Source organism: Montipora capricornis, chromosome 4, assembly GCF_036669925.1.
Source record: "Montipora capricornis isolate CH-2021 chromosome 4, ASM3666992v2, whole genome shotgun sequence".
In the NCBI taxonomy this organism is placed as follows: domain Eukaryota; kingdom Metazoa; phylum Cnidaria; class Anthozoa; order Scleractinia; family Acroporidae; genus Montipora; species Montipora capricornis.
Window position 1 is genome coordinate 11433159 of NC_090886.1, and position 25000 is coordinate 11458158.

General features: G+C 39.3%; 3 protein-coding genes across 4 annotated transcripts in view; all 3 read left to right on the plus strand.

Moving 5' to 3' along the window:
- The window catches only part of LOC138044734 (GDP-fucose protein O-fucosyltransferase 1-like), a 10841-nt gene extending 1734 nt beyond the window's left edge, over positions 1 to 9107 (plus strand). The window contains exons 3-8 of the mRNA XM_068891164.1: positions 2349 to 2443; positions 4194 to 4364; positions 5401 to 5519; positions 6591 to 6785; positions 8194 to 8479; positions 8907 to 9107. Coding sequence (XP_068747265.1) covers positions 2349 to 2443; positions 4194 to 4364; positions 5401 to 5519; positions 6591 to 6785; positions 8194 to 8479; positions 8907 to 9071 — 1031 coding nt within the window. The 3' untranslated portion in view covers positions 9072 to 9107. The remainder of the gene's footprint in view (positions 1 to 2348; positions 2444 to 4193; positions 4365 to 5400; positions 5520 to 6590; positions 6786 to 8193; positions 8480 to 8906) is intronic.
- Positions 1 to 19862, plus strand: part of LOC138045523 (tetratricopeptide repeat protein 28-like) — a 68798-nt gene extending 48936 nt beyond the window's left edge. The window contains 2 exon segments of the mRNA XM_068892060.1: positions 15779 to 18566; positions 19286 to 19862. Of these exon segments, the coding sequence (XP_068748161.1) occupies positions 15779 to 18566; position 19286 (2789 nt within the window). The 3' untranslated portion in view covers positions 19287 to 19862.
- Positions 1 to 25000, plus strand: part of LOC138045528 (GDP-fucose protein O-fucosyltransferase 1-like) — a 43098-nt gene that overhangs the window by 573 nt on the left and 17525 nt on the right. The gene's annotated exons all lie outside the window — the stretch shown is intronic.

Here is a 25000-nt window from a genome sequence, read left to right on the forward strand (position 1 = left end):
CAGTTGTAGATCAAACTTTCAAAGGCTAGGTAACTTTATCCAATGGATAAATAATCCACACTATAAAGATTAAGTCCACGTTAAACATTGACCAAGGTTTTCGCAAAGGCCTTTTACTTAGATTTACTTAGACTGTGCATATTTCATGGTTACGTGATTGAGCAAGTACTGAAATCCTTGCACCGATTGAAGCTGTTGGATAGTGACTTATCCACCGGATTAAATTTTATTATCTAAACACCACTGAATTACAAGGTGAGCTTTTAATATCTTCACAGATGAGAATAACTTTTGAAAAGATCACCATTGCCCATGGTTACATAATGAATTGAGCTGTTGTTCTACGCAGGGTTCGTACGTGTCTTGAAAACCCTTGAATTTTCAGAGTACATTTTCAAGGCCTTGAAAGTCCTTGATTTTTTTCTGACCCGAATTTTTAATCTTTGAAAACTTCAGTGAAAATAATCAGCAACTCAAGTCATGTCATACAAACATGACGAGCTGTGGGGTCGAGAATGGTTACCATTATTTTCACGCACGATTTATATGGAAAATGAGCAAGAATTGTACTGTCAGACTATTTCCATTGGTAAATTCTTCGAAGTAAATAAAAAAGAGGTCTTTGAAATTTCAAAATTTGGCCCTTGAAAGTCCTTGAAAAGTCCTTGAATTTTCGATCTGAAAAAGTGTACGAACCCTGTCTACGTTAGGCGAACAAAAAATATTCAGGTGAAATACACACATACATCCACCGATTACAGGATATGACAGGAACTTACAGTGAATTGAGCAGTTTCCAGATGGCAAAGTTGATAGTGCACTCAGATGGTAGGTAGCATAATTATTGCACAGTCATGGGTTGGAGTCCCATTACTTAAGGTGGCTGGAACCAGTTTTACCACTTTAAGAGATGTTCTTATTAGAAGGGTTATACAACACTGCATCATTGCAGTAAGACCAATGTTTATGAAACACCAAGTATAGCTCAATGAAATGCGCCCACTATTGTGATGTAATAGGTTACTATGGCAACACGAAAGCTCTCCGAAAAAAGTACCGTATATTTCGTCTTTACTTGCTTATGTCTCAAAAATTAACTCGGTAACTCCCATTTTTTGTTCAAGTGTAGTAATAAGCAATCTAAGATAGAACTATCGGAAAAGCTTTAAAATATTCTTGGGAGCCAATTCAGGGCTACCCTAAATAATAAAAAAAAAAGCCAAATGTATGTTGACAATGGCAGACTACACACAAGAAAGAAAGACAATTCATTCCTTGGAGCGGCTAAAAACATAATATTATGGATGGTTTCAGGTATGATGGAGAAAAAAAACTTCATTTATTGCGATGTTTGCTCACAGTTCAAGAAGAAGAACGCACTCGACACCCTTGAGCAAGTGGAAGAATGAGAAAGACCACCCCTTTTTGAGCTGAACTATAAAGGCAACTTCTTAATCAGAGTGAACTTTGTAAAAATACTAAAGTAATTAAAGCTCCGAAATGTGAAATTGATCATTTTTAATTATTAAAGGTAAAAATTGTTAGCGATTCACATTTCCACAAAAATGTATGCAAGCTTATCTTGGTGGTGTTTACTTAAATAGCACTAGCTTTATTAAGAGATTGAGCAGTTTTGTAGAGGGACCCATTGGTTTTGGCCTAGGACTCATTACTTTTCATGGAGTGAGTCCCAGGGACTCAGTTTGACAATTTCTAACAAAATCACTGAATATAGGGTGTTTTTAGAGAGCTTCCATGTTGCCATGGTATCCTATTACGTCACAATAGTGGGCGCACTTTGTTAAACAATAAATGGTGTTTCACATGAAACCATAATATCTCTGTTACATGGACAGTGTTTTAGTTATAACCCTTCTAATAACTAAAGAATGTCCCTCAAAGTGGTGAAACTTGTTCGAGCCACCTAATAAGCCAAGATCTTGTCAGGTTTTTTTTGCAACTGCACAAGTTTCTTCATAACTGAGATGATGACTTCCTCTGAGACTTAAATATTACTGGCATTTGGACAACAGGAACTTGTCCAGAACATCATGGTCATGGCAGGCATGTATGAAAACCAATGTTTAAGTGGAGCATATAAATTTTTCATAGTTTAGGTGGTGACTTATCCACTGGTTAAAATTAACCCGTCCATTAACAACTTGTGTCTGGCCTGTGCTGTAGCTGATACCCAGTTCAAAGGCCTCTCATTGATGGTGTTTCCTGGTGACGTATGACAACCAAACCAAAAATGAATTTTTTTCTGATCATTACTGCCAGAGTAAAAGATTGACCTAATGGGTAACTTCTGATGCATTATAGTGATCAAACTGTGCTACACATTACAGGACGATTTGGAAACCAAGCAGAACATTTTCTAGGAGCAATAACATTTGCCAAGGCTCTTGATAGGACACTTATTCTTCCACCATGGAGGACATACGTAAGTGAATAAGAAGTTTCCATGAAATGTGAACTTTTTGGCTGTTTTGAGTGGAAGAGTAACCGACTGTCTGTGGACAAGCCATTTTTAAAAGAACACTCCAAAACGCCACCTTTTCAAAGCCTTTCAGCAACTTCAACCCTAACCCCAACAACAGTTTTAAATTCTTAGGTTTGAGAGAATCTGTCATTTAATTATTTCAATTTACAAAAAAAGTATCTGACTTCTCTGAATAAAGTACATGTGGTCAATGCTTTTTGTCCAAATTGGACCACCGGACAATGTATATCCAATTAATATGTGCCTTAGTCTGGATACATGTGGGTGGAATTGAAGTGTCTTCGAATTTGCACTCTAAAAATGCGGCTGCATCAAAAAGATTTTAACTGCATTTAACTAAGTACAGTCGTCTGTGCAATGGCTCCGAAAAGCTTAGCTTGACAAGGCACGCATCTGTTATTTGCATGACAGAAAAAGTGATTTGCATTTCAACAACTGAAAAGACAATGTTTAATCATTTTGTTTATTTCAAATTATTTATGTCATTGCGTTTCAGAAAATAATAATGAAAGGGTATTACTTACGAAGTGATGGGAACAGTTCGACAGACTCGGTGAAATTGAGAGTTTCAATTTGTCTTTGCGATGGATGGCAAAAAATACTAGAAATCAAGAGATCTGCCATAGCACATTAGGATCCAAAAAACTGTCAACACATTAATTTGATTTTGACATTTCCCATCGCACAGCAACCAATCAGAAGCGACATGAAACCACAAACTAATAACGAAGCGCGCGAAGTCAAACAATAGAATTCAAATTATCGAAACCCGCGAGAGTCAGACAACATTAGCCTGTTCTGAGAGAAATATGAGGAAAATGAAGGCCAAAGTTCGATTTAAAAATTGTTCTATGAACACTTGCTTTTGCATTTGAAAAAGCATCAAACTTTCCACCACTTCGTTTCGTTTGTCTGAGTTTGTCTGAGTTATGACGTCACCCGCGCACTTCGCTATTACCGTTACTGGTTGTGGTTAAGTTTTCTCGTGCTAGATTGGCTTTTTATTTAAAACACACTAACATTCCATAAATATTTCTTAGTAGTGTTCACGGGTTTTGGATTGCCACAGTGACAAATGTACAATCGTTATGTATTTCAGTCTCCATACAAGAAATTCCCACAGTTTTCCTGCTCAGATAGGAGACAATCAATTTACAACTGATCTTTTAGGGCTTTGAACTCTCTTTTCAACCTTTCATTAAAATGATTGCATGATTTGTTGAGTGTCCAATTACAGAGTGCATAAAATTCTAGCCAATCAGACAGGGGTACTGAACTCCCTGTTAACTGTGAGATATCATAACAAGCTTTTGGGAGCTATTGCGCCAATGGACTATGTCTTGGTTTTGACCTACGGTTTCGAGTCACATATCTGGCTGCGTGAAGGCTGCATTTGACAGGTTTGGCAGTAACTGAATGGAATCCAATTCAATGAACGTATAGCAACTGCTCCAGTCAAAACAAACTAAAATTAGTACTCCTGAGCCCCTTTGAAGTAAAGCAAACAAAAAAGAACCATTATGCAGCTGAATTTACACTTAGTCTTATATAGCTTTGCAATAAAATTCTCCATTTTCTGGGCACTATTATATTAGGGTTTATTACTTTGCTCTAGCTATCAAATAGAATGATGTCAAAATCTGTTCATGAAGTCATTTTATAATTTATTCTCTTGCTGCTTTTCCATCAGAAAAATATTCCTTTCTCTGATTTTTTTCAAGTTGAGCCCCTGCAGTCCTACCACCGAATGATTCTGGCAGCAGATTTTATGAAGCACTTGGCACCTTCACATTGGCCTAAAGGAAAGAGGCGTGGCTACTGCTGGCTACCCCCAGGGTCTGGTGCACAGTGTAGGATGAAGGTAGGAAGGAATACAAAGAAATAATACCTTAAGCTTTTACATTTAGGGTCATCAGGGCTTTGCAGCTGTGCACTTGATTATAATTTTTTTCTTGTGACGAAATAAAATTTATTTTGTCACATTACATAGAGAACAGCAAGAAGCTGCATGCACTGCAGCTCCTCTATACTAAAAACAAGCGGAACAAAATAATATGCTGTCCACCCAATTTCTTTGAGCTATCCCCCTTGCACTTCAGTATGGACATCTGGAAAAGCTGGGATCTGGACTTGGAACCAGAATAAGAACAAGAAAGGTTGATGATATCCAGTTGTTAAATATTTCAGCTAAGGCAGTTGTGAATGTTGTAATATTACACACTTTAAACTGCAAAATTGATTTTTACGGCTATTGTTGTGACTACAAGGTTCGTACCACTGGCGTCACTCCTGTTTTGAAGTTACGAGAATGATTGACATTGAGACCCCTCCTTGTCACTTGGTGGCGTGGAAGCGAAGTTGTTACTGAAGCCATAGACGAAAGGATTCCAGAAAATAAAAAAAAAAAGAAATTCACCTTTTTTATTGGAATAAAATATTAACTTAAAGGTAAACAACTAATGAACCTCACCTTCCAGATCTCGCAAAGAAACACGGGAATTGTGAGCACTGGCCTGTGTGGCAGACATTCGAAAGGAAAGGAGAAGAGGATGGGAGAACAATGGAAGAACCAGTTCTGGTTCTGGTTCCGTTTCTGGATTCTGGCTTTTCCAGAAGCCCTTCAGTATCAGCTGTGCAAGAAAGAGTGATGAGCACAGAGAGTACTATGATCACTGTCATCATCACATTTATGATTGTTATAATCCTGTAGATATTCATACCGGGTAATTATCATTTATGATCATCGACATTGTAAGCATTGTCATCAAGATCATCATCCATGAAAAGTCAGTTACTGACTACATTGTATGGCATGGGAACACTCGCATTTTTTTCTTCACTATAGTTTCTACTATGAAAAGTGATAATTTAATCTTACATTTTAGTTTCTGTTAAAGGATGGAAATCCTCTTAAACCTTTTTGGGATGAGCTTGGAGTTGATTTTGATGAGAAGATTGTCTACCATCTTGGGACTCGTGTTCAAGATCCTTATGAGAGAGACAAGTGGAAAAAGGAGTATGTGGTACTGGTTCTTAAGAAAACTGCTACCAGTTGCACAAATAAACAGAATATTATTATAATCATTAGTATTAATATTAATATTGATAATAGTCGTGATTAAGATGCACCAAGCACCGGCGGCTGGGTTGCTTGAGCACCAGGCTGCCAAGTGGAAGGTCGTGAGTTCGATTCTGGCCTGACCAACCCACTCAGGGTCTTAATTAAAAATAGCTGTGGAGAAAGTGCTGCCTTTGGTTTGTATGGTAATTTAATTTTCAACGATACGTCTTCTGTGATAAGGACTTTGAACCAAAGGCTCTGTCTCACACTTTTCCTGTTACGTAATCAACACTCTGGGACGTTAAAGAACCCACACACTGTTCGTGAAGAGTAGGGGGAGACCAGTGACCCCCGGTGTTGTGGTCTGTCCTCCTTTCACATGCAAATTAATATAGACTGACATGAGCTGCCAGAGGTATCTTTTACAACCTGACGTCCGATCTCACCCTAGAGAGAGAATTGTAAACCGTTATGAGACTTTGTGTCCTAATCAATAACCATAACCTGCTTTAGTATTGTAGTGATTATCCCTGCCCGTTCTTTAGGAGACCCTGCTGGGGAGTGGTGTTCTTATCAATTCATGTTGGAAAGTCTTACAGTTGCAGCTTGGCCAGACTTGGCTGAGCCAGGAACACTCTTGTCTTACTTTCCACTCGCTTTGCAAATGGAATTGGCTGTTTGCACAATGATGGCAGTTGGGCATAGTGGATCATGATATTGGGAGAGTGCTCCAAGGATCTTAAATAATGCCACTTGAGAATTTGAGAGAGGTAACAGATGAAAAAATTCTATTCACGAAAATTGCTAAATTCTAAATCCACTGGCCGTGACTTTTCAGTGTAAAAGTTCCAAACTATAACAATCATAATAACAATACTAGTAATAGTCATAGTGTAAGGAACAAAATGAGGGCAGGCAGAAGCAATGTAATTTTGGCCTGTTTTAATTCCATTGTTCTCGTGTTTGCAAAAGATATGCAAGTCAGTGTATTGTGTTTACGAGTGTTTTGCTGTTCTTTTTTGTTAGATTTCCTCCCTCAAATCATCCCGTTCTTGCCTTCCGAGGTGCTCCGGCTAGTTTTCCGGTTGAAGAGCAGAATCGCCAGGTACATGCGTTTTTAAAGTGGTCTGACAAGATAAACGAAGAGGTGGATGAGTATATAAAGAGTACTTTACCACTGGGGCCAGTTGTTGGAATACATCTTCGCAATGGAATTAATTGGTAAGAGATGGCCTTTTGAATCTAACTCCTGACTCCCCCCTCTTTCAGGAGATAGCCTTAGCTACCACGACGGCAACGAGAACGTCATCTCAAAATTTATATTCGCGCTATTGCAATTACTTCGCGATTATTGCAAGACTTTTAATTCGAAAAACTGGTATGAACGGCGCCACCCTGCTAGCAGAGCCTTTCTTTTGCTTGCTCGATTTTGGCGTTCTCGAGAAAGGCTCTGCATGAATCGAGTAAGATCTTTATTGAATATGCGCTGCATATTGCCGGGATACAGTCTTGAACCCAAGCCTAATATGCCAGATCTCGCCGCCATCTTGGTTTTTCATGGTACAGCGGGCTCAATTATAACCATCGGTTTTGTCACTAAACGGACGCTCGCACTGGAAAAACCGGTTTAACGAGAGAAAAAAAGATTGACTGGTCCAGAAGTTCGGGCTGCGGCGGCTTCAAAGTGTTGACGCGATTCGGGCAGAGCCTCATTTTCTCCTCCTCAGTAAAGAAAAAGACAAAAGGAGGCTCTGCTCGCAGGGTGGAACGGCGATTCATTTAGGGGAGAAAATGAATATTTATTCTCAAGTGCTGACGTTAACGTTCTCCATAAAACCTCAATTTGGTCATTTAACGTCGTTGTTTTGCCGACGATGGCAAAAAAAAAGGACAAAAAATAAAAACCGCACGTGTAGAGCCTGCAAAGCTATTGTTTTAATTTCATTGAAAACAAATTGGACATTTTTTTTCTGAAACGTTGAATTCAGCTTTGAACAAACCGTCGAATTTGAGAAAATTCTGAATACTTTCCATGAACCCATCAAATGTCAAGATAAATAAAAGAACCGACTATTGACCAATCAGGTTGCAGCTATTAGGGAGCTTAATCACATGACGTTGTTGAGCCACAGAACGGACACCGGAAGTGAACATTTCGCTCGCTAGGACAGGCCTCCCACCGGGTATTGGTTTTTTAAACTGATCGTCTCTAACAGTGAGAACATGAACAAACCGTTTTTGGAAGAAATACAATTGATAGGTAACAGGACTACATGCTTCTTCGGATTGCCAAATTGGACTCGGCTTACGGCCTCCTTGGGCAGACCTCAGAATTTTTCTCATCCAATTATTCTCAGATTACACAGCATGTAGTCCTATTACATGGATACAAAAATATGCAAATTTGTGACGTTCTCGTTGCCGTCGCAGTTGTCGTTGCTAAAGCTCACAATTAAGTGGGGCTTTCTTAACTACACCTCGTTAATGGTCGGCTTGCTTCTAGTTGGTGTTCTTCAGACGTACGATTTCACTTGAATTGTTTTTGTCATCTCACAGTAAACTTTGATGGCGAGGTGCAAGTTACACTAGAAAAAAATTATTTCCACTTTTTAACATCGCATATTTAATTTTTATCACAACGTTGCATCTGTACCCGCGATCTTAATTTCTTCTTTCTTTGCAAGACAAATGCTTGTGAACACGCAGATGGAATACCTCAGTTCATGGCCTCGCCGCAATGTCTAGGATACTCCCGATACAGGACAGTTACGAGAGATCTTTGTTTTCCGCCCAAGCAGGACATTCTCAACCGCACCGAGCAAGCTGCGAGAAATCACGGCGTTAAATCTGTCTTTGTGGCCACGGCTAATGACCCAATGTTGGAAGAATTAAATTTCAGGCTTAAAGAGATGAATGTAAGTACGGTTTGTCTTTCCGAAAATACGATGAAAACTGCATTTCTATAGTAGGCGATATGCCTTTTTAATTGTATGTACATTCAATTGAATGTCCTTCCTCAATATGTCCGGCCAAATAAATAGCTGGAGATATCCTTCACGAACTATTAAACTGTGTTGTGGCCACTCTTCAAGTCGTAAACTCTCGTACTCATCAATGACATCTTTTTATCGTACAATTTTCTTTCTTTCATCCTCTTTGCTTGAGACACCGATAGTTTTTCAATTTAAAGGTATCTCCCACCGAACTATCAAGTATTGCAAGCGATGAAGTCTTTCAATTCACGGTGAATTGTGACATCAGAAATGCGCTGCCGGGAAACTTTTCAACGCAGCCTTGCTTCCGCAACTTGACTACAAAGCTTATCTTTTGTTGTTTTGTCAGGTCCAAGTTTTTCATCTGAATCCATGGTTACCTCAGCTTGACCTGGCCATTCTTGGCAGAGCAGATCACTTCATTGGCAACTGTGTCTCGTCTTTCTCGTCATTTGTCAAACGCGAAAGAGACTTCAATGGCAAACCGTCATCGTTCTTTGCTTTTGATGACTAACAGATATCAATCTCTGTTAGTATTCGAGTACACTTTCTTAAAGTGCCCCTGTGATAAAAAGAAACACTTCCTTTTTTCCTTCAGATTTTGAAAGTGTGTTTGCTTAACACCTGACTGGCAAAATTTTGAGCTTTGATTTTTATCCAAAGGCCGTTTACTTTGAGTGTAAGTTTTGGATTTCACGGTCCGCCATTACTCACGTTCAAAACTGACTGATTGGACCTCAGACGGTTGGATCCAGGGAAAAGTGACGTCAGAGGCTCACTAGCTTAAAATTTCAGCGTGTGAACGCAGCTTATTATATATGCAAAGCGTGAGTTTAAAAGTCTGAAAGCCCAAAACCCCCGTGCTGCATATTAATTCTGCGGCGTACACACGTATTGCATTCTTAAACTAGTGAGCCTTTGACGTCATTTTCTCCTCGATCCAGCTCTCTCAAGAACATAATGTTAGTAATGGCGGACCATTAAATAGGAAAATTACAGTTAAAATAAAGAGGTGTCTTTTTGAAATCAAGGCTTAAAACGTGGGTCACTTAGTGTTTTGTTGACATAGTTTTGAAATCCAAAGAAAAATATGAATTGATTTTTTGGTCACAGGGGCACTTTAAGAAAATAGTGGGATCTTTATGGGAATTAATAGGAAAAGGCACTGCGCATGAATTGTTAGTTCAGTACTTTACGCACAGAATTCAAAGGCTGAAACCACCTCTGTTCGTACGTTCACACGAAATGTTCATTATTTAAACTTACTTTTGTGGAAAAAAAAAAAGACTCAGTATAGACACAGGCGCCCCAAGCTCAGTGTGAGGGAATGTAAGGATTTGTATGAGAAGAAAAGAACTCCGACCTGAGAAGATACGTTAACGCATAATTTCTCAATTAAAAAGCCTAACTTTATTGCCATTGTGGGTCACTTCCTTCCTGTGAGGTTTTCTTCCAGATTCGACGCGACTTGAGCCATTAGCAGTTCCTCGGTTGTCGAAGGTCATAATAAAATACCAAGGCTGAACACTGAATTCTCACGAGCCCACCAAATGGAGTCAAATATTCCTGATAAAATGTTCCCACGGCCACAAATTCACTGTAGAATTCAAGGGCATAGGTTTTTCAATCATTTCAATCCGCTGGCCGCGCAATCGAAGCCCTGCCAGTGACGCCAGTCGGCTGTTGGATTCCCAACGAAACGATAAAACGATGAAAAGCGTCCCTCACGAACTTTGAAGACGACACGCTGACCGTTAAGTTCGGTTTGGTAACGAGTCTTTGTTTGGTAACGTCGTCAGGGACGACAAACAAAGACTCGTTACCAAACCGAACTCAACGGTCACCGTGTGGTCTTCAAAGTTCGTGAGGTTCTTTTTCATCGTTTTATCGTTTCGTTTGGGACACTAACAGACACCTGACGTCGCTGGCAGCGCTTCGATTGCGCGGGTAGCGGATTGAAATGAAAGAAAAACCTTTGCCCTTGAATTCTAAAGTGGAACATTTTCTGTGGGCTTGTGAGAATTCAGTGTTCAGCCTTGGTATTTTATTATGACCGTTGATAACCAAGGAACTGAAAATAGTTCAATTCGCGTCGAATCTGGAAAAAACCTCACAGGAAGGAAGCGACCCACAATGGCAATAATGTTAGGCTTTTTTAATTGAGAATTTTTTCGTAAAATTATCTTCTCAGGTCTCAGGTCTTGTCTTCCCATACAAATCCTTATATTCCCTCACACTGAGCTTGGGGTGCTTGTGATATAGATACTATTGATTGAATTAAAAATTACACGTTACCTCACATGTAGTTTTGTTGGGTAACTGCTGAATACCGCGCCACTATTGTTGTCTTGTAGTTGCATTCTTTGAAGAACAAAGCATATAACAAAACATGCCGTTCATATGCAAACAAGACGCCTACAAGGGCGTATCCGTGGAATCCGCAAACAGTTAACACAAATTGTCCAGTTACATTGAACCTCAACTACAGGTAAACTTCGGAAAATGGCGAGAGATTACCAGAAAGATAAATCTGTAATAGAACTTGAAGTTGTTTGTCGCAAAACCTCATTGTTAATGCTACTAAATTTGCAAATGCAAGCAACGAAGCCCTATTAGCGGGTTATCAGGATACGGCACTTTTTATTTATTTATTTATTTTTTTGAAGGAGACTATTCAAATCCCACAGTTTTACTTGCTTCCTTACTTCCGTTCATTCAAAAATTACAAGATCAGCCTTAAATCATCCGAAAAACTTATTAAAAATCGCAGTTCAACAACTTATCTTCCTGGGCCAGTTGTTCAAAAGCCGATTAACGCTAATCTCAAGTTAAAAACTAACAAAGGAGTTTTATTCTCTACTCCCAAATGCTGTTCAAGGCTGATAATCGGTAGAACTTTACATTTGAAGAAGTCACTCTTGAAAAACAAAAATAAGCAAAGGAAACTTTCACCAAAACGTTGAAAGCGTGAAACAAAAGTTTACGCTAATCCTGGATTAAGCTAATCGGCTTTCGAACAACCGGGCCCTGTATTTGAAGTCCGGTTCCGTATTTCTGGTTTAGTTCCTGGCAAACTGTTTAAATCTGACATGGCGAAGACAAGAAGACAACATCTGTACTCCATTTCTCTTAACGCTCAAAAATCTAAAATTCGGCAATTGCGTGTTCTATAGTCCAGTCCCAACTTCGAATTTTACAATTCCATAATCTTGATTTCAGTATTAGAGTAACTTGGTACCAAACGTTCCACAATAACTTGAAATCTCGTTAAAGGGGCTAGGTCACGCTATTTTAGGCATTTTCAGCACTTAGCGAATAGTCAAAGAAATAACTAAAATAGCAAAATAACTGTTCAAAACTATAGAAGAACTCTGACAAAACACATGGAAGCGAAGAAGGGGCATGGATGGAGAAAACTGGAGAGGATTGAAACGGATTGAGTGTTGATAAATTTGAAAATGGTCGGCGCACCTTTTTTCAAATTTATATCAGTCTATATCAAAATGTCATTTACAAAGCTTAAAAATCATTCTCAGCTGTTATGTGGCCGTGATTTTGCAAATGAAAGACTCTTGCTCTGCCAATATGACGTTTGGAGCTCATAATTAACAAAATTAAACAAAATTACCTAAAATAGCGTGACCTAGCCCCTTTAAGATGAAAACTTAAAATCAGTAGTCCAGTCCGGGTTTAAATCGCCAAAACTCTCTCTATCATCGATTCAAAACCCAACAAAAGCTACAGGTAGTAAATAGTTCTCAGAAACTACAAAAGTTCGTCATGATTCTACACTCGAGCTGAACCAAAAAACTATCAAAAACGAAACCAAAAAACTCTAGTGATCGCTTCTCGTCTCGAGAGAACAAACAGCCGAAACTGTTCTGTGCCTGCCTCTAATGGCACTGACACAAGTACCGTACGTAGTACAATGGTACTTGACCGTAGCCCTTTGCCGAGAAACTAATCTTAGCCAAAAGGCCGAGAAGCGATCAGGATACGGGATATTTAGCTTAAAAAAATTGTAGGGATACGGGATTTTTGGCTGGAGGGGGGGAATTGAGGAGATACGTGATATTTTTTAAAGTAGGAACGCGTTGCGTAAGTGTGGTAGTGCAGTAACTTGACAGTGTTTTTTCCATAACTGTCAACTGAGCTGCGTTTTTTTTTTTCAGGAGATTCAAGTTGTCCTTACGTAATATGTAGCTCCAATAGTGCACGATATTATTTTGGTATCGTAAATCATTACAGTGGCATGGTAGATATCTTTGCTAAATACCCCTTGAGAAGGCATGTCAAGTTGTTCACTAAAATACTAAACCCAGAAAGATTGAATAAAATAAAAGGAAATCGAGAAACATTTTGCTTCAAGGCTGACATGTTGATCATTTACAACTTCTTTTTCACTCTTCTGAGCAGCTTTCCAGAACCAATGTTCACCGAAATTAACCTCTTTCCGGCGGGGTTAGTATCTGGATAACCTCTATTTTTAACGATCAAAAATGCGAACTAAACAAGGTACAGATTTTGTTAGCCCGCTTTATGCAAACCAAATATTGACGCAAAAGTAACTAAATATTGATATGTAGTTATTAAGGAGGAGGAGGAGTTTTTAATCTTCTAATGGAAAATAGGGTGCTTCGTTTTCGAGTTTTGAGTGCTTCGTTTTCGACTTGGGATCATGCGTCGTTTTCGAGTTTTGAGTGCTTCGTTTTCGAGTTGGGATTCGGCGTCGTTTTCGACTTAGGGTCCCTAGTTCGATTTCGACCTTTTGAGTGCTTCATGCTATGTTCTTCGTTTTCGAGTGCAGAATAACTAAGAGTGCTGGCTTAGTTAGATGTGCATGTTTACCTGCACTAAAAGGCTCATATCTAAATCGTCGGGTATTCTTAAGCGTGGAGACTTTTTTTTCTTTTTTCTTTACCGGGCGTAATTTCATTTTCCGTTTATTTGTGATAATGCAGGAGTCAAAACAACTTGATATCACAGAGCTGATAATAGAACTATTTCCGCTATATATTCAAAACTGCAACTGAACAAATCACTTTCCTCGCCTTCGCCAAGTAAACAAGATTATTCCAAACTGCTGTCTTCTCGTCCTGCTGTAATCTCTGTATTGTTTAAAGGCAGTCTTTTAAATTATTTGCAAAAGGTACGTTAAGTTCTCCATAGATTATAGAACGGTTTAGGAACAATCAATTCTATCTGGATATCACTACTTCGAAACAATGCATTTTTGATCAGATTGTTAATCGAGAAAGATGCTCTTCTGTTTGCTAACCTTATCAAAAAAAGTCATGTCACTATATCTTAGAACTCGATTTAAAGACAAAAAGTGCGTCCGTTTTGCTTTTGACACCATTACAGCTTGTCATAGTTTTTTTCTAAAGTTTAATTCTTGCTAAATCTTTTAGATTAGTTTCACAGTATGACAAAGGAACGGAAACTAAGTGTATGTTTTTAGTTTATTGAAGCAAGGAAAGTAATTTTTTTCCTTTTTTTAATCAGACTGTAGATTTCGTTCTTTGATCGCGCTCTAATTACTATGCTGTGTCTTTCTGAGTGACTCAGGAATAAAAGTTAAGTAATTTTCAAGTTCGTCCTAATGATCTTAAATACTTTAATACTTCAAGAGTATTGAAACTAGCGCTGTGTGCTTGACTACACCGGATCACCAACGGCTGTGATTAAAATTCATCACGAATAAACAATATCCTAGGCCTGCAGGCTTTACAAAACAACCGTAACGCCTGTTTCAGTAGCCCACTTTCGATATATTAAAATTCAGCCCTAAACAAAAGGTACCATTTCGAGACTCTGGGGAATAAATACAAGGATTTGTATGAGTTTATTCCCCAGAGCCTCGAGATGATGCCTTTTGTCTCGGACTGAGTTATCGAAAGTGGCGCGCTTAAGGTAATTCCCATGAAAATGACGCAGTATCCAGATTTTTTTCAAACTTGGCACAATTGATATTCATACACAGGACATTTAAAAATGGGGTCACCGAGTTGGTTTTCGCACTGTATGCCCTTTATGTTTAGTGTTCTTACCCAAACGCAATGCAATTCCTTTCATGTGATGGACTTATGATGTTTCACAGTTTGTAATTTTAAAGCTCCAATTGCTGATAAATAAATTCTCTAACTTGTTCAACGAAACCACTGATCCTTGACGTGCATTTAAAAATTTTTGTGATCACCCATTCAACTATTATCAAATAAATGAATAGGACATTTTATGACGAGTCCTTTCCTCTAAGTTTTTTTTTTGTTAAAGTTTTCGTTGTGCTGGGTTTTTAGTGATAAGTGACGTTCAGACCTCTCTGATTAAATGAAACGAGTTTTGTTATATAGCAATTGGTAAGTCAAATGCAAAACAAGGTGGCATGAATGCGTGAAGATTCAAGAAGCAATTATTTAAAGCTCTTGTTCTTTCCAAAGCGTTAGTAAGATCACTATTTTGCCATCATTCTAGCTAGCTCACTCGGTTTTCATTGGCAACGCGATGCTGAATTTTGCAACTGCCGAGGTCGATATCAGTTATTTAATTTTTTTTTGGTTATTAAGCAAGTAAAGCAGAACTGTTTGGCTCAATGTTTGACTTATGAAAAAAAGGAGGGTGGTGTTATTGTTAAGCTGCAGTCATCCATAATTTCTTATTACTTTATGCTTCTCGCTCTGTTACTTCAACTCAAGGTGCAGCTCTGTTTGCTGGGAACACGTCAAGGAAATGAGATCAAAATTTTTGCCATATTTTGGCCACAATTTGATAACAAAACAAATGAATTATTTTATCAAGAATCGTGATTTATTTCCAGCAAAGATGAGGGCAAACCCGCCGTGTCAACCCGTTGATACCACCCCTTAACTAACCGCCCTGGGAGGGAATAGGGTGGGAAAAACGTTTTCGTCTCGAAGTTAAAAAGCAGATTAAACATCAAGCGTCTGTACCTTTGTTTCCTTCCAGGTTCATCCTTGATTTGACAATGGATCATCTCATCGAAAAAGTTTTAATTGTCATTTAGTTATTGAACAATGGTAGACAGGAAGTTAGAGGCTGTAGAGCAGCAAATGCAAGAGCTTGCCATTGCGATAAGTGTAGAAGACAGGGATCGTGAAGGAAGGGCTCATTTTCATCTCGGCGGTGCTTACCTCAACCTACCTGATTATCAACAGGCCATAAAAAAATACGCACAAGCATTACATATTTTCATAGAAATAGGCTGCAGGGCTGGGGAGGGATCAACCTATGGAAATCTGGGAAATGCGTATCTTAGTCTAGGTAATTTTAAAAAAGCCATTGAGTACTACGAAAAACATCTTAGTATTGCAAAAGAAGTAGGGAATAGGGCTGGGGAGGGATCAGCTTATGGAAATTTGGGAATTTCCTATCGCAATCTAGGTAATTTTAAACAAGCCATTGAGTACCACGAAAAACATCTTAGTATTGTTAAAGAAGTAGGGAATAGGGCTGGGGAGGGATCAGCCTATGGAAATCTGGGAAATGCGTATTTTAGTCTAGGTAATTTTAAACAAGCCATTGAGTACCACGAAAAACATCTTAGTATTGCTAAAGAAGTAGGGGATAGGGCTGGGGAGGGATCAGCCTATGGAAATCTGGGAAATGCTTATTGCAATCTAGGTAATTTTAAACAAGCCATTGAGTACTACGAAAAACGTCTTAGTATTGCTAAAGAAGTAGGGAATAGGGCCGGGGAGGGATTAGCCTATGGAAATCTGGGAATTGCCTATCGCAATCTAGGTAATTTTAAACAAGCCATTGAGTACTACGAAAAACATCTTAGTATTGCTAAAGAAGTAGGGGATAGGGCTGGGGAGGGATCAGCCTATGGAAATCTGGGAAATGCCTATCTTAGTCTAGGTAATTTTAAACAAGCCATTGAGTACTACGAAAAAGATCTTAGTATTGCTAAAGAAGTAGGGGATAGGGCTGGGGAGGGATCAACCTATGGAAATCTGGGAAATGCGTATCTTAATCTAGGTAATTTTAAACAAGCCATTGAGTACTACGAAAAACATCTTAGTATTGCTAGAGAAGTAGGGAATAGGGCTGAGGAGGGATAAGCCTATGGAAATCTGGGAAAAGCCTATCTTGGTCTAGGTAATTTTAAGCGAGCCATTGAGTACTTCGAAAAATATCTCAGTATCGCTAAAGAAGTAGGGGATAGGGCTGAGGAGGGATTAGCCTATGGAAATCTGGGAGATGGCTATCGTAGTCTAGGTGATTTTAAACAAGCCATTGAGTGCTATGAAAAGCATTTTAGTATTGCTAAAGAGTTAGGGGATAAGGCTGGGGAGGGATCAGCGTATGGAAATCTGGGAAATGCCTTTCTTAGTCTAGGCAATTTTAAACAAGCCATTGATTACTACGAAAAAGTTCTTAGTATTACAAAAAAAGTGGGTAATAGGGCTGGGGAGGGATCAACCTATCTAAATCTGGGAAATGCCTATTGCAGTCTAGGTAATTTTAAGGAAGCCATGTCCTACCATGAACACAGTCTCAGTATTTTCAAGAAAATTGGAGACCGTCGAGGAGAGGGAATCGCGTGGTATTCGGAAGGTCAAGATTATGAATTCTTGGGTTCCTTGAGCAATGCACTCAGTTGTTATCGTTTAAGTATAAAACATTTTGATGAAACAAGGTATAGTCTGAAGTCAGAAGATGAATTGAAAATAAGTTTTCGTGATTCTCGTCACACGTCATACACTGCTCTGTGGAGAACACTTTTGAAGAATGAAGAGATTGAAGAAGCTCTGTATGCTGCTGAGAAAGGTCGTGCACAGGCTTTGATGGATATTTTGAAAGATCAATACGGCATTGACTCTCAGTCCTTTTCTGCACTTGCTCCGAATCAAACTCTTACAGCTGCATTAGAGCTTTTACCTTCACAAGCCGTTTTTGTGGCACTTGACACTAACAAGATCGCCTTTTGGGTGCTAAGAAAAGACAGCAAGGTCAGCTTTCGTCTAAACGAAATAGCAAATGGAAGTGCTGATTTGTTGATGCAAACTATTTTGAAAGGGATCGGCGTAGGGGATGGTGTCAGATGCGAGAATCGTTCTTTGGATCCACTACGCAATGACCAGTATTGCAGCAAAAGACCTATCAGTGAGAAAACAGTTCTACCATCTTCATCCTCCGTTAACTCTTTACAACCGTTGTATGATGTCTTACTCGGGCCAATTGCAGACTTGCTCCAAGGAAATGAGTTAATCGTTGTTCCCGATGGACCATTTTGCTTGGCTCCATATTCTGCATTAAGTGAATCTATCAGGATCCGCACCATTCCCTCGTTAACTGCTTTTAATGTGATCGTTGGTGCACCTGAAGACTTCCACAGTAAGACTGGCGCACTGCTTGTAGGTGATCCGTGGTTGAAGGAAGTTACTAACAAGAAAGGGGAGCCCATTTTGGAACAGCTTCCGTCCGCAAAACAAGAAGTAGAGATGATTGGACAACTTCTGAAGACAACACCGCTGACTGGAAAAAGTGCCACGAAATCGGAGGTGCTGAAAAGTATGAACTCAGTTGCGTTCGTTCACATTGCAGCACATGGATACCAAAAAACGGGAGAAATTGCTTTAGCCCCAAATACTGAACGGGAATCGCCAATCCCCAAAGAGGAAGACTTCATTTTGAAGATGTCGGATGTTCGGACAATTTCTCTTCGGGCAAGACTAGTTGTATTGAGCTGTTGTCATAGTGGCCGGGGAGAAGTGAAGTCTGAGGGAGTGGTGGGAATTGCAAGGGCTTTCCTGTGTGCTGGAGCTCGGTCTGTTTTGGTATCACTCTGGGCAATTGATGACGAGGTAACGTTGCTGTTCATGAGGAGCTTCTACCAGCACCTGGTAGATGGAAAAAGCGCAAGTGCAGCTCTTCAACAAACAATGAAATCTTTCCGAGAGTCAAAGCAGTATTGCGCTATAAAGCACTGGGCGCCATTTGTGCTGGTTGGCGATGATGTCACGCTGGAATTTCCAAAAAAATGGTAAGTTATAAAATTCGAGCTTCACTCAGAAAACCAGAATACTTTCAAATTGGGAAATTGACGATAGCAATCAAATAGGCGTAAGATGGCATGATGACGAGCTGCTACAGTAGACAAAAATTATGTAAATGAACCACACCAGATCTGTATGTACCTCATCCCACTTCTGTTAAAGCGCAAAAGAAATAGTTTCACCTTCTCTTTTATATACCCCTCCCCCTTATTCAATGTTGGAAGGTACCTCAACAATTTCCCACTAAACCCATTCAGTTTTGCACAACATTGAATGAGGGGGGAGTAGAGAGAAGCAATGAAGACGCCGAAGTGCTAACCTTCCCAACAGTTTTGTCTATGATTGTAGCTTCGTAGTGTAAACAATTCAAAGTTTCCTCTTACACGCTTTTATCACAAATGTAATTTCCACATGCCTATCACGCATGCACAGTAGCATATTTAAGGGATACACTTCACATTGGTGGACAAACTGCTTTCGTTCAGACTTTTCTGTATTTTTGTTAACTGGTGAAGATGGCTCATTTCATCACCTCGTGATGTTGATTTTGGTGTTTCCGTTCTCCCATAGATCTCTAAACGTCATCTTTTGTAAGGAATTCGAGGACAGCATCGTCCTACAAGAAGCCATTTGCATCGACGCATTGTGTATGCTCGAAAGAACCAGCTATATTTAGAGCTGTTTTTATTATATTTTCTTTTTCCAGAATCGATGTCGAAGATGCTAAAAGACTACCTGGCTGAGCCTGACGCTTCAGTGATTGCCGAACTTGTAAGAAAAAGTAGAACGGGTTAACAATTATGGTTATACGAGTAGAACAAGCTCCAAAGGTTTAGTAGAAGTTTACTGCGTTAATTAAACCAACAGACTGAGATTATTGTAAGTGAAATTATGAGAGAAAGCTTAGATCTATAGTAAAATGCTAGTTTTACCCGTTATTTTGATACTTCGTTTCTCATATAATTTCAAAAGTCAGTGTTGCTCCAATGGCGATCATAATCATAGTGCTGTAGTTGAGTTGCTAAAAATCATTTTTTATTTAGTTCTTTGAAACTGTTTTTGTTGTATGAGTGTAAGCCAGTTTCGAAAGAAAAGAAAAAAACAACACTTTTCCTGATGACCCTTAAAGGCCCACATTCGCCCAAAAGTCATTGCGCACCGTGACTGAATTTCGTGTAACACGAAATTACCTCAGTAAATATCTGACATTTTGTTTCCCGCGTGATTCGCCTGAGTGCCTTTAGCCAATCACATCACGTATTTGGACGAGTCGTTATTTGAAAACCAAAAACAAATGACCGTAATGACTTTTGGGCGAAGGTGGGCCTTAAACATCAGACTTTTAAAGTGATAAGGAAAAGAGACGTGACATTTGCAACATTCAAAGATTACAAAGTAGAAGGGAAACGACTGGTGAACGTTTTCTCCTATTCTTCTGCATAACAAATAAATGAAATCATCAGCAATAAAGAAGACGTTTTTCTTTTCTTAATAAGTTTTCAAGTTCTTTATAATGCTTACTTCCTCGAGTTATCAGTGGTGTTTGTAAGCAAAGTGAGAGAATGTGTTTGCATTTGAAAGTAGTTCAATTCCAGTTAACATTAGTCGGGGAACTAACAAATCCACTGCAAAGTTAGAAAAAAATTTATCTGGAGAAGATTCATAGCCACCTTAACAACTGGAAAACTGTCAGGTGGCTCTCAATCCGCTTCAGATAATTTTTTCTTTTTTACCTTTGCAGAGAGTTTTATCTTAGCCTTCTAACACCTTTTCAGCAATAAAAAGTGGGGGTCACCTAGTTCCTTTCGGAGATATAACAAAGCTTTTGAAGACAAAATATAGGGCATTTTTTTGTGAGGCTTTTCCGTTGCTATGGTAAACTATTACGTCACATTAATGAGTGCATCTTGTTAAGAAATGATTGGTGTTTCATTTGGTCCCGTAACATTTGATGTTACGTGAAACGGTTGGGGTAAATTCAATCCTCCTAAATAGTACAGTTGGTTGAAAGTGTTGGTTTTAGCCTCAAGGAAACGAAAGGCCACAGGCAGCCTATACTATGGACTTTAATTTTGACCAATTCCGTCGAAAGGGTCAAACTGATAGTATTTGGATATCTGGGTCCCCAGAATGTTTAACTTACGTTTAAAACTGAAACCCCAATTTAATATAAGGCTCTGTTGCATTTTGCTATTTTTCATGCAACTGCTCTTGAAACGCCATAGCGAGAAAAGTTGCAAGTTGCACACTTTACAACTGCCAAAAACAAGGTGAGACAAATTGCAGAACCCTTCGGGGAAATTAGAATCCATTGCTACTTTGCGCATTGGTTTACACAAATTAGCAACGAAGTTTTCAAGTAATACGTGCTGTGAAATCTGCCCTACAACCCTGCATCGCAACGGATTGCGTCATCAGAAAGTGAAATGTTCCTTTAACCTCATGAGATCATCGAAAGCAAGACAAATTGCAACAAATGTCGCCAAGTGTAACAACCGCCAAGCGAGTAGCTTTGCAATGTGAGAACTCTTGAGATTGCTCGAAAAATTGTGTAACAGCGCCTTTATGGGTCAAGTAAGTAAGGAAATCATCTAACGTTGGATAAGACAACTCACTCTCCATTTGCTTATCATATAAGTTTATTAGAAATCAGAAATATGCTCAGTTTTACAAAATGTGTAAAAATATGCACATACAAAATGAGTTTGTGAAGGTACAGATTTCTAGATTAATTTTTATTTTGGGAAAAATGTTACAAAAGAGCTTCGAAAACGAAACACTCGGAAAAGCGCTATTAAAACACGAGGCATTAAGCACCCTCGACACAAAACAGTGTTAAAGTCGGGGATTAGATGTAATAACTGTGTATATCAACAGTTTGTAGGTATGGACACTGATTTTAAAAGGGTTTCCTTTTCGATAGCTTCGGTGTCGATGCTATCCAAAAGAGACGACATAGCTCTGGTTTCAAAATATTTGCACGTGTTTCTCAATTGCTGCTCCGTCCTTAAAAACAGTGATTTTTTTTCGTGCTGGTGTAAACATAAAAACAAACAGGGGGGGGGGGGGGACTAACTCCTTCAAAAGTACTTGTTACAGATTACAGATTGCAAGGGTACGTTTTTCTACAACTAAGCTTATAAAGTGGCCCCCGGAATTAGACAATTTACAAAAGTGTACCCTACTTCACATTTCATTAATGTGCACATTAGTCTGACATAGTATTAACTGAATACTTTTTATGATGACACGAAATTCCAAGAAAAGGATCATTAATGTTTTACTTGCCATGCTTTAAGCAAAACGTATTTAATGTCGTGATAATTGCATACCTCTGCCAAACGGGTTCCTCACGGTCGTACTTTTCGTTTGAAGCGTACATGGCCCACTTCGCTATAGGATGAGTGCGCATGCTCTGCTGCGATCACCGATTTTTGATTGGTAACTTGCGCGTGGAAGGGATTCCTGCGTGAGTCAGGCCTGTGCACTCATTTTGCCGCGGTGAGTTACACACATCACATGCACAGTTCCAAGAATAATAAACACAGTGATACCCGGCATCGCCACGAACGCTCCTAATCCAGATGAGAGCGCTCTTTGCTGTCCAAAATGACGTTGTGGTCTGGAATGTGGAAAAGAAGAGAAAACTCAAGTACACGTGACATTTTCCTGTCCTATGAAGCGCTGGTAACAGTGAAAGCCCCACGGTGAACCATTTACTCCCCTCGCTCCGGCAATCAGCGCTTCGTTCAACGGGTATTAAAGGCAGTTGCTATACAAATCAAATAAAAAGGCCGAAAGCCACCTCTAAAATCACCATTGATAGGAGTGGCTACCTGTGGCTCGAAAAGCCGTTCACCAATGGAACACAATAAGCCAAAAAAGACTTGTTTGATTCACCAAAACGTACCAACGCAAGTTTTGTTGTCTTTTTGCAAGAGGAAGCCTTTTAAGCAGAAACAGTTGTAATTTCCTTCGGTGTTGTTACAAAGTTACGAACAGCCATGAGGAGGCTCTGTGCACTTGTATATCTGCGTCAAAAGGACCAATAATTAATTTGTCAAAAAGACCAATGATTAATTTAGTGGGTGAAAAAAGCCAATCAGTCAGTCAGCGGTTAAGCCTGTCGTCTAACCAGACACTCATTTATCCGGTCACAGGAAATCAACAAGCCAGTCAGCTATTAAGTCAATTAAACAACAACAAAAAAAAGTCTCCCTCCTTAGTGTCAATCAGTCAGTCATTTAGCCAGTTAGGCTGTCAGCCAGCCACTCTGTTAATCAATCAAGTAACCTTCGCTTTACGTATCTCCTCACAAAAAACCCATTCACTTGAGTGCTACTATGATCAAACTCACTTCCTTTTTTTTCTGATTTTGAAAGTGTGTTTGCGTAATAACACCTGACTGGCAAACTTTTCAAACTCAGTGAGTTTCAATTTTTATCCAAAAGCTGTTTATTTTGAGTGTAAGATTTGGATTTCACGGTCAGTCCCGTTACTCACGCTTAAAACTGACTGATTGGACCAAAGAGAGTTGGATCTAGAGACTGAAACAACATTTACTCACAAGCTTAAACTTTCACCGCGTAAATGCGTAAATGCAGCTTATTATATATGCAAATCACGAGTATACGTCCGAAACTCCCGTGCTGCATATTAATTCAGGCCGCGTACACACGCATTGCATTCATTGAGTCTTTGATGTCATTTTCTCCTTGATCCAGCTCTCTCAAGATTTTAGAGTTACTAATTGTGGACATTAAACGGGAAAATTCCATTTAAAATAAACAGGTGTCTTTTTGAAAACAAGGCTTAAAACTTGGGTCACTTAGTTTAGTTAACGTAGTTTCGAAATCCCAAGAAAAAGAAAACATTGATTTGTTTTGGTCATAGTAGCACTTTGAAAGTTCCAATTAAATTACCCTTGCAAGTTGTGAGACAGTAGGACTGCAAAGGAGTTTTTGGTTGGATTCTTTACAATCTCGCCAAGAAAGACGCCATTTTGTCACAACTACGACAATCAGGGAAATTGGAGATAGTGATGTCAGTTAAACAATTCACAGTAAGTAGAGAATTAAACGAGGTGTGAAATTATTTCGCACAAGTAGCCCTGACAATTTATAAAAGCCAGGATAAAATTGAGGTTGGGTACCCTGTGAGAAGTCAATAATCCAGAGGTGTCGATCTCTCTCTGTCTTTCAGTTCATGTCTTTATCTAAACTGAGAATAGAAATCCCGCCAAAAGATGACCAATCAGATTGGGTCTCATGATCACAACGCCTCTGATTGGTCAGCAACCACGGATTCCTCGTGCTAAATTCAAAATCATGGATCTGGATCTAAAATCTAACAGTAGTCGTTCTAGAAATAGACAATGAGCCGCATTCCGTCGCAGATCGACACTTTTGGGTAATGGTCTTCTCGTGCACTTTAATTCAAAGGCCCTCTCACCATCATTCCCCTCAATCATCCATTCTTGGTCTCCACCACTGTTGAGCAAAGTCTGAACTAAATTCTATAGTGGGGTCCAGGGATGGCGCAGTGGTGAGAGCACTCGCCTTCCACCAATGTGGCCCGGGTTCGATTCCCAGATTCGGCGTCATACGTGGTTCGAGTCTGTTGGTTCTCTATTCTGCATCGAGGGGTTTTTCTCCGGGTACTACGGTTTCCCGCTCTCCTAAAAAACTAACATTGGACTTCACTTGCGTTAATTGTTAATTTCAGTTTACGGTGTCCCCAATTAGTGCTCCAGCGCTAGAAAGAGTAAACACTTAAATGAGTTCCTTTCCATTTTTTTTAGCGTCATGCTATTACTGACCAAGTTTAGGAAGTGGATAAGGCTCTTCAAACAGCTTCTCGTAATAAGAAAGAACCTTAACAGCACTGTCCAGTGCATAATCCAAACGGTCGTAATCGCTTGCAGGGGCATGGATCCGAACCTGTCAAAGGTCATGAATAGATGGAACACGAAGAATTAGAGAATTGATGACACGTGTCTAATACACTCATGTTTACTTTGCATACGCGTCACACTGTATCACAAGGTTTCACCTGAAATGGGATATATCTCGTTATTTTAGAGTGTTTAGGGGAAATCTTTAATCAACCACGAGTTTAAAACTCGAAAATGGTACTCACGTGGAATTGCTTTACTAATAAAATTCTCGTTACACCACAAACAAGATGATTCTAAGCAAAAGCGGGCCGACCTTTTTTCAAGATTACCCAAATGATATCCGCCTTAATCTTGTCCATTTTTGTCCATCCATGCTTCTTTTTCCTTTTGCTGTATTTCTTTTATATTGCTCACCGAACAGGCTTAAGTGGTTACTGCAACAGTTTATTCTAATTTTTGGGTATTTTGGGTGTTACGAAATTGCATCATTTTGCCCCTTTAAGCCCAAGAATTTCATGTATTATG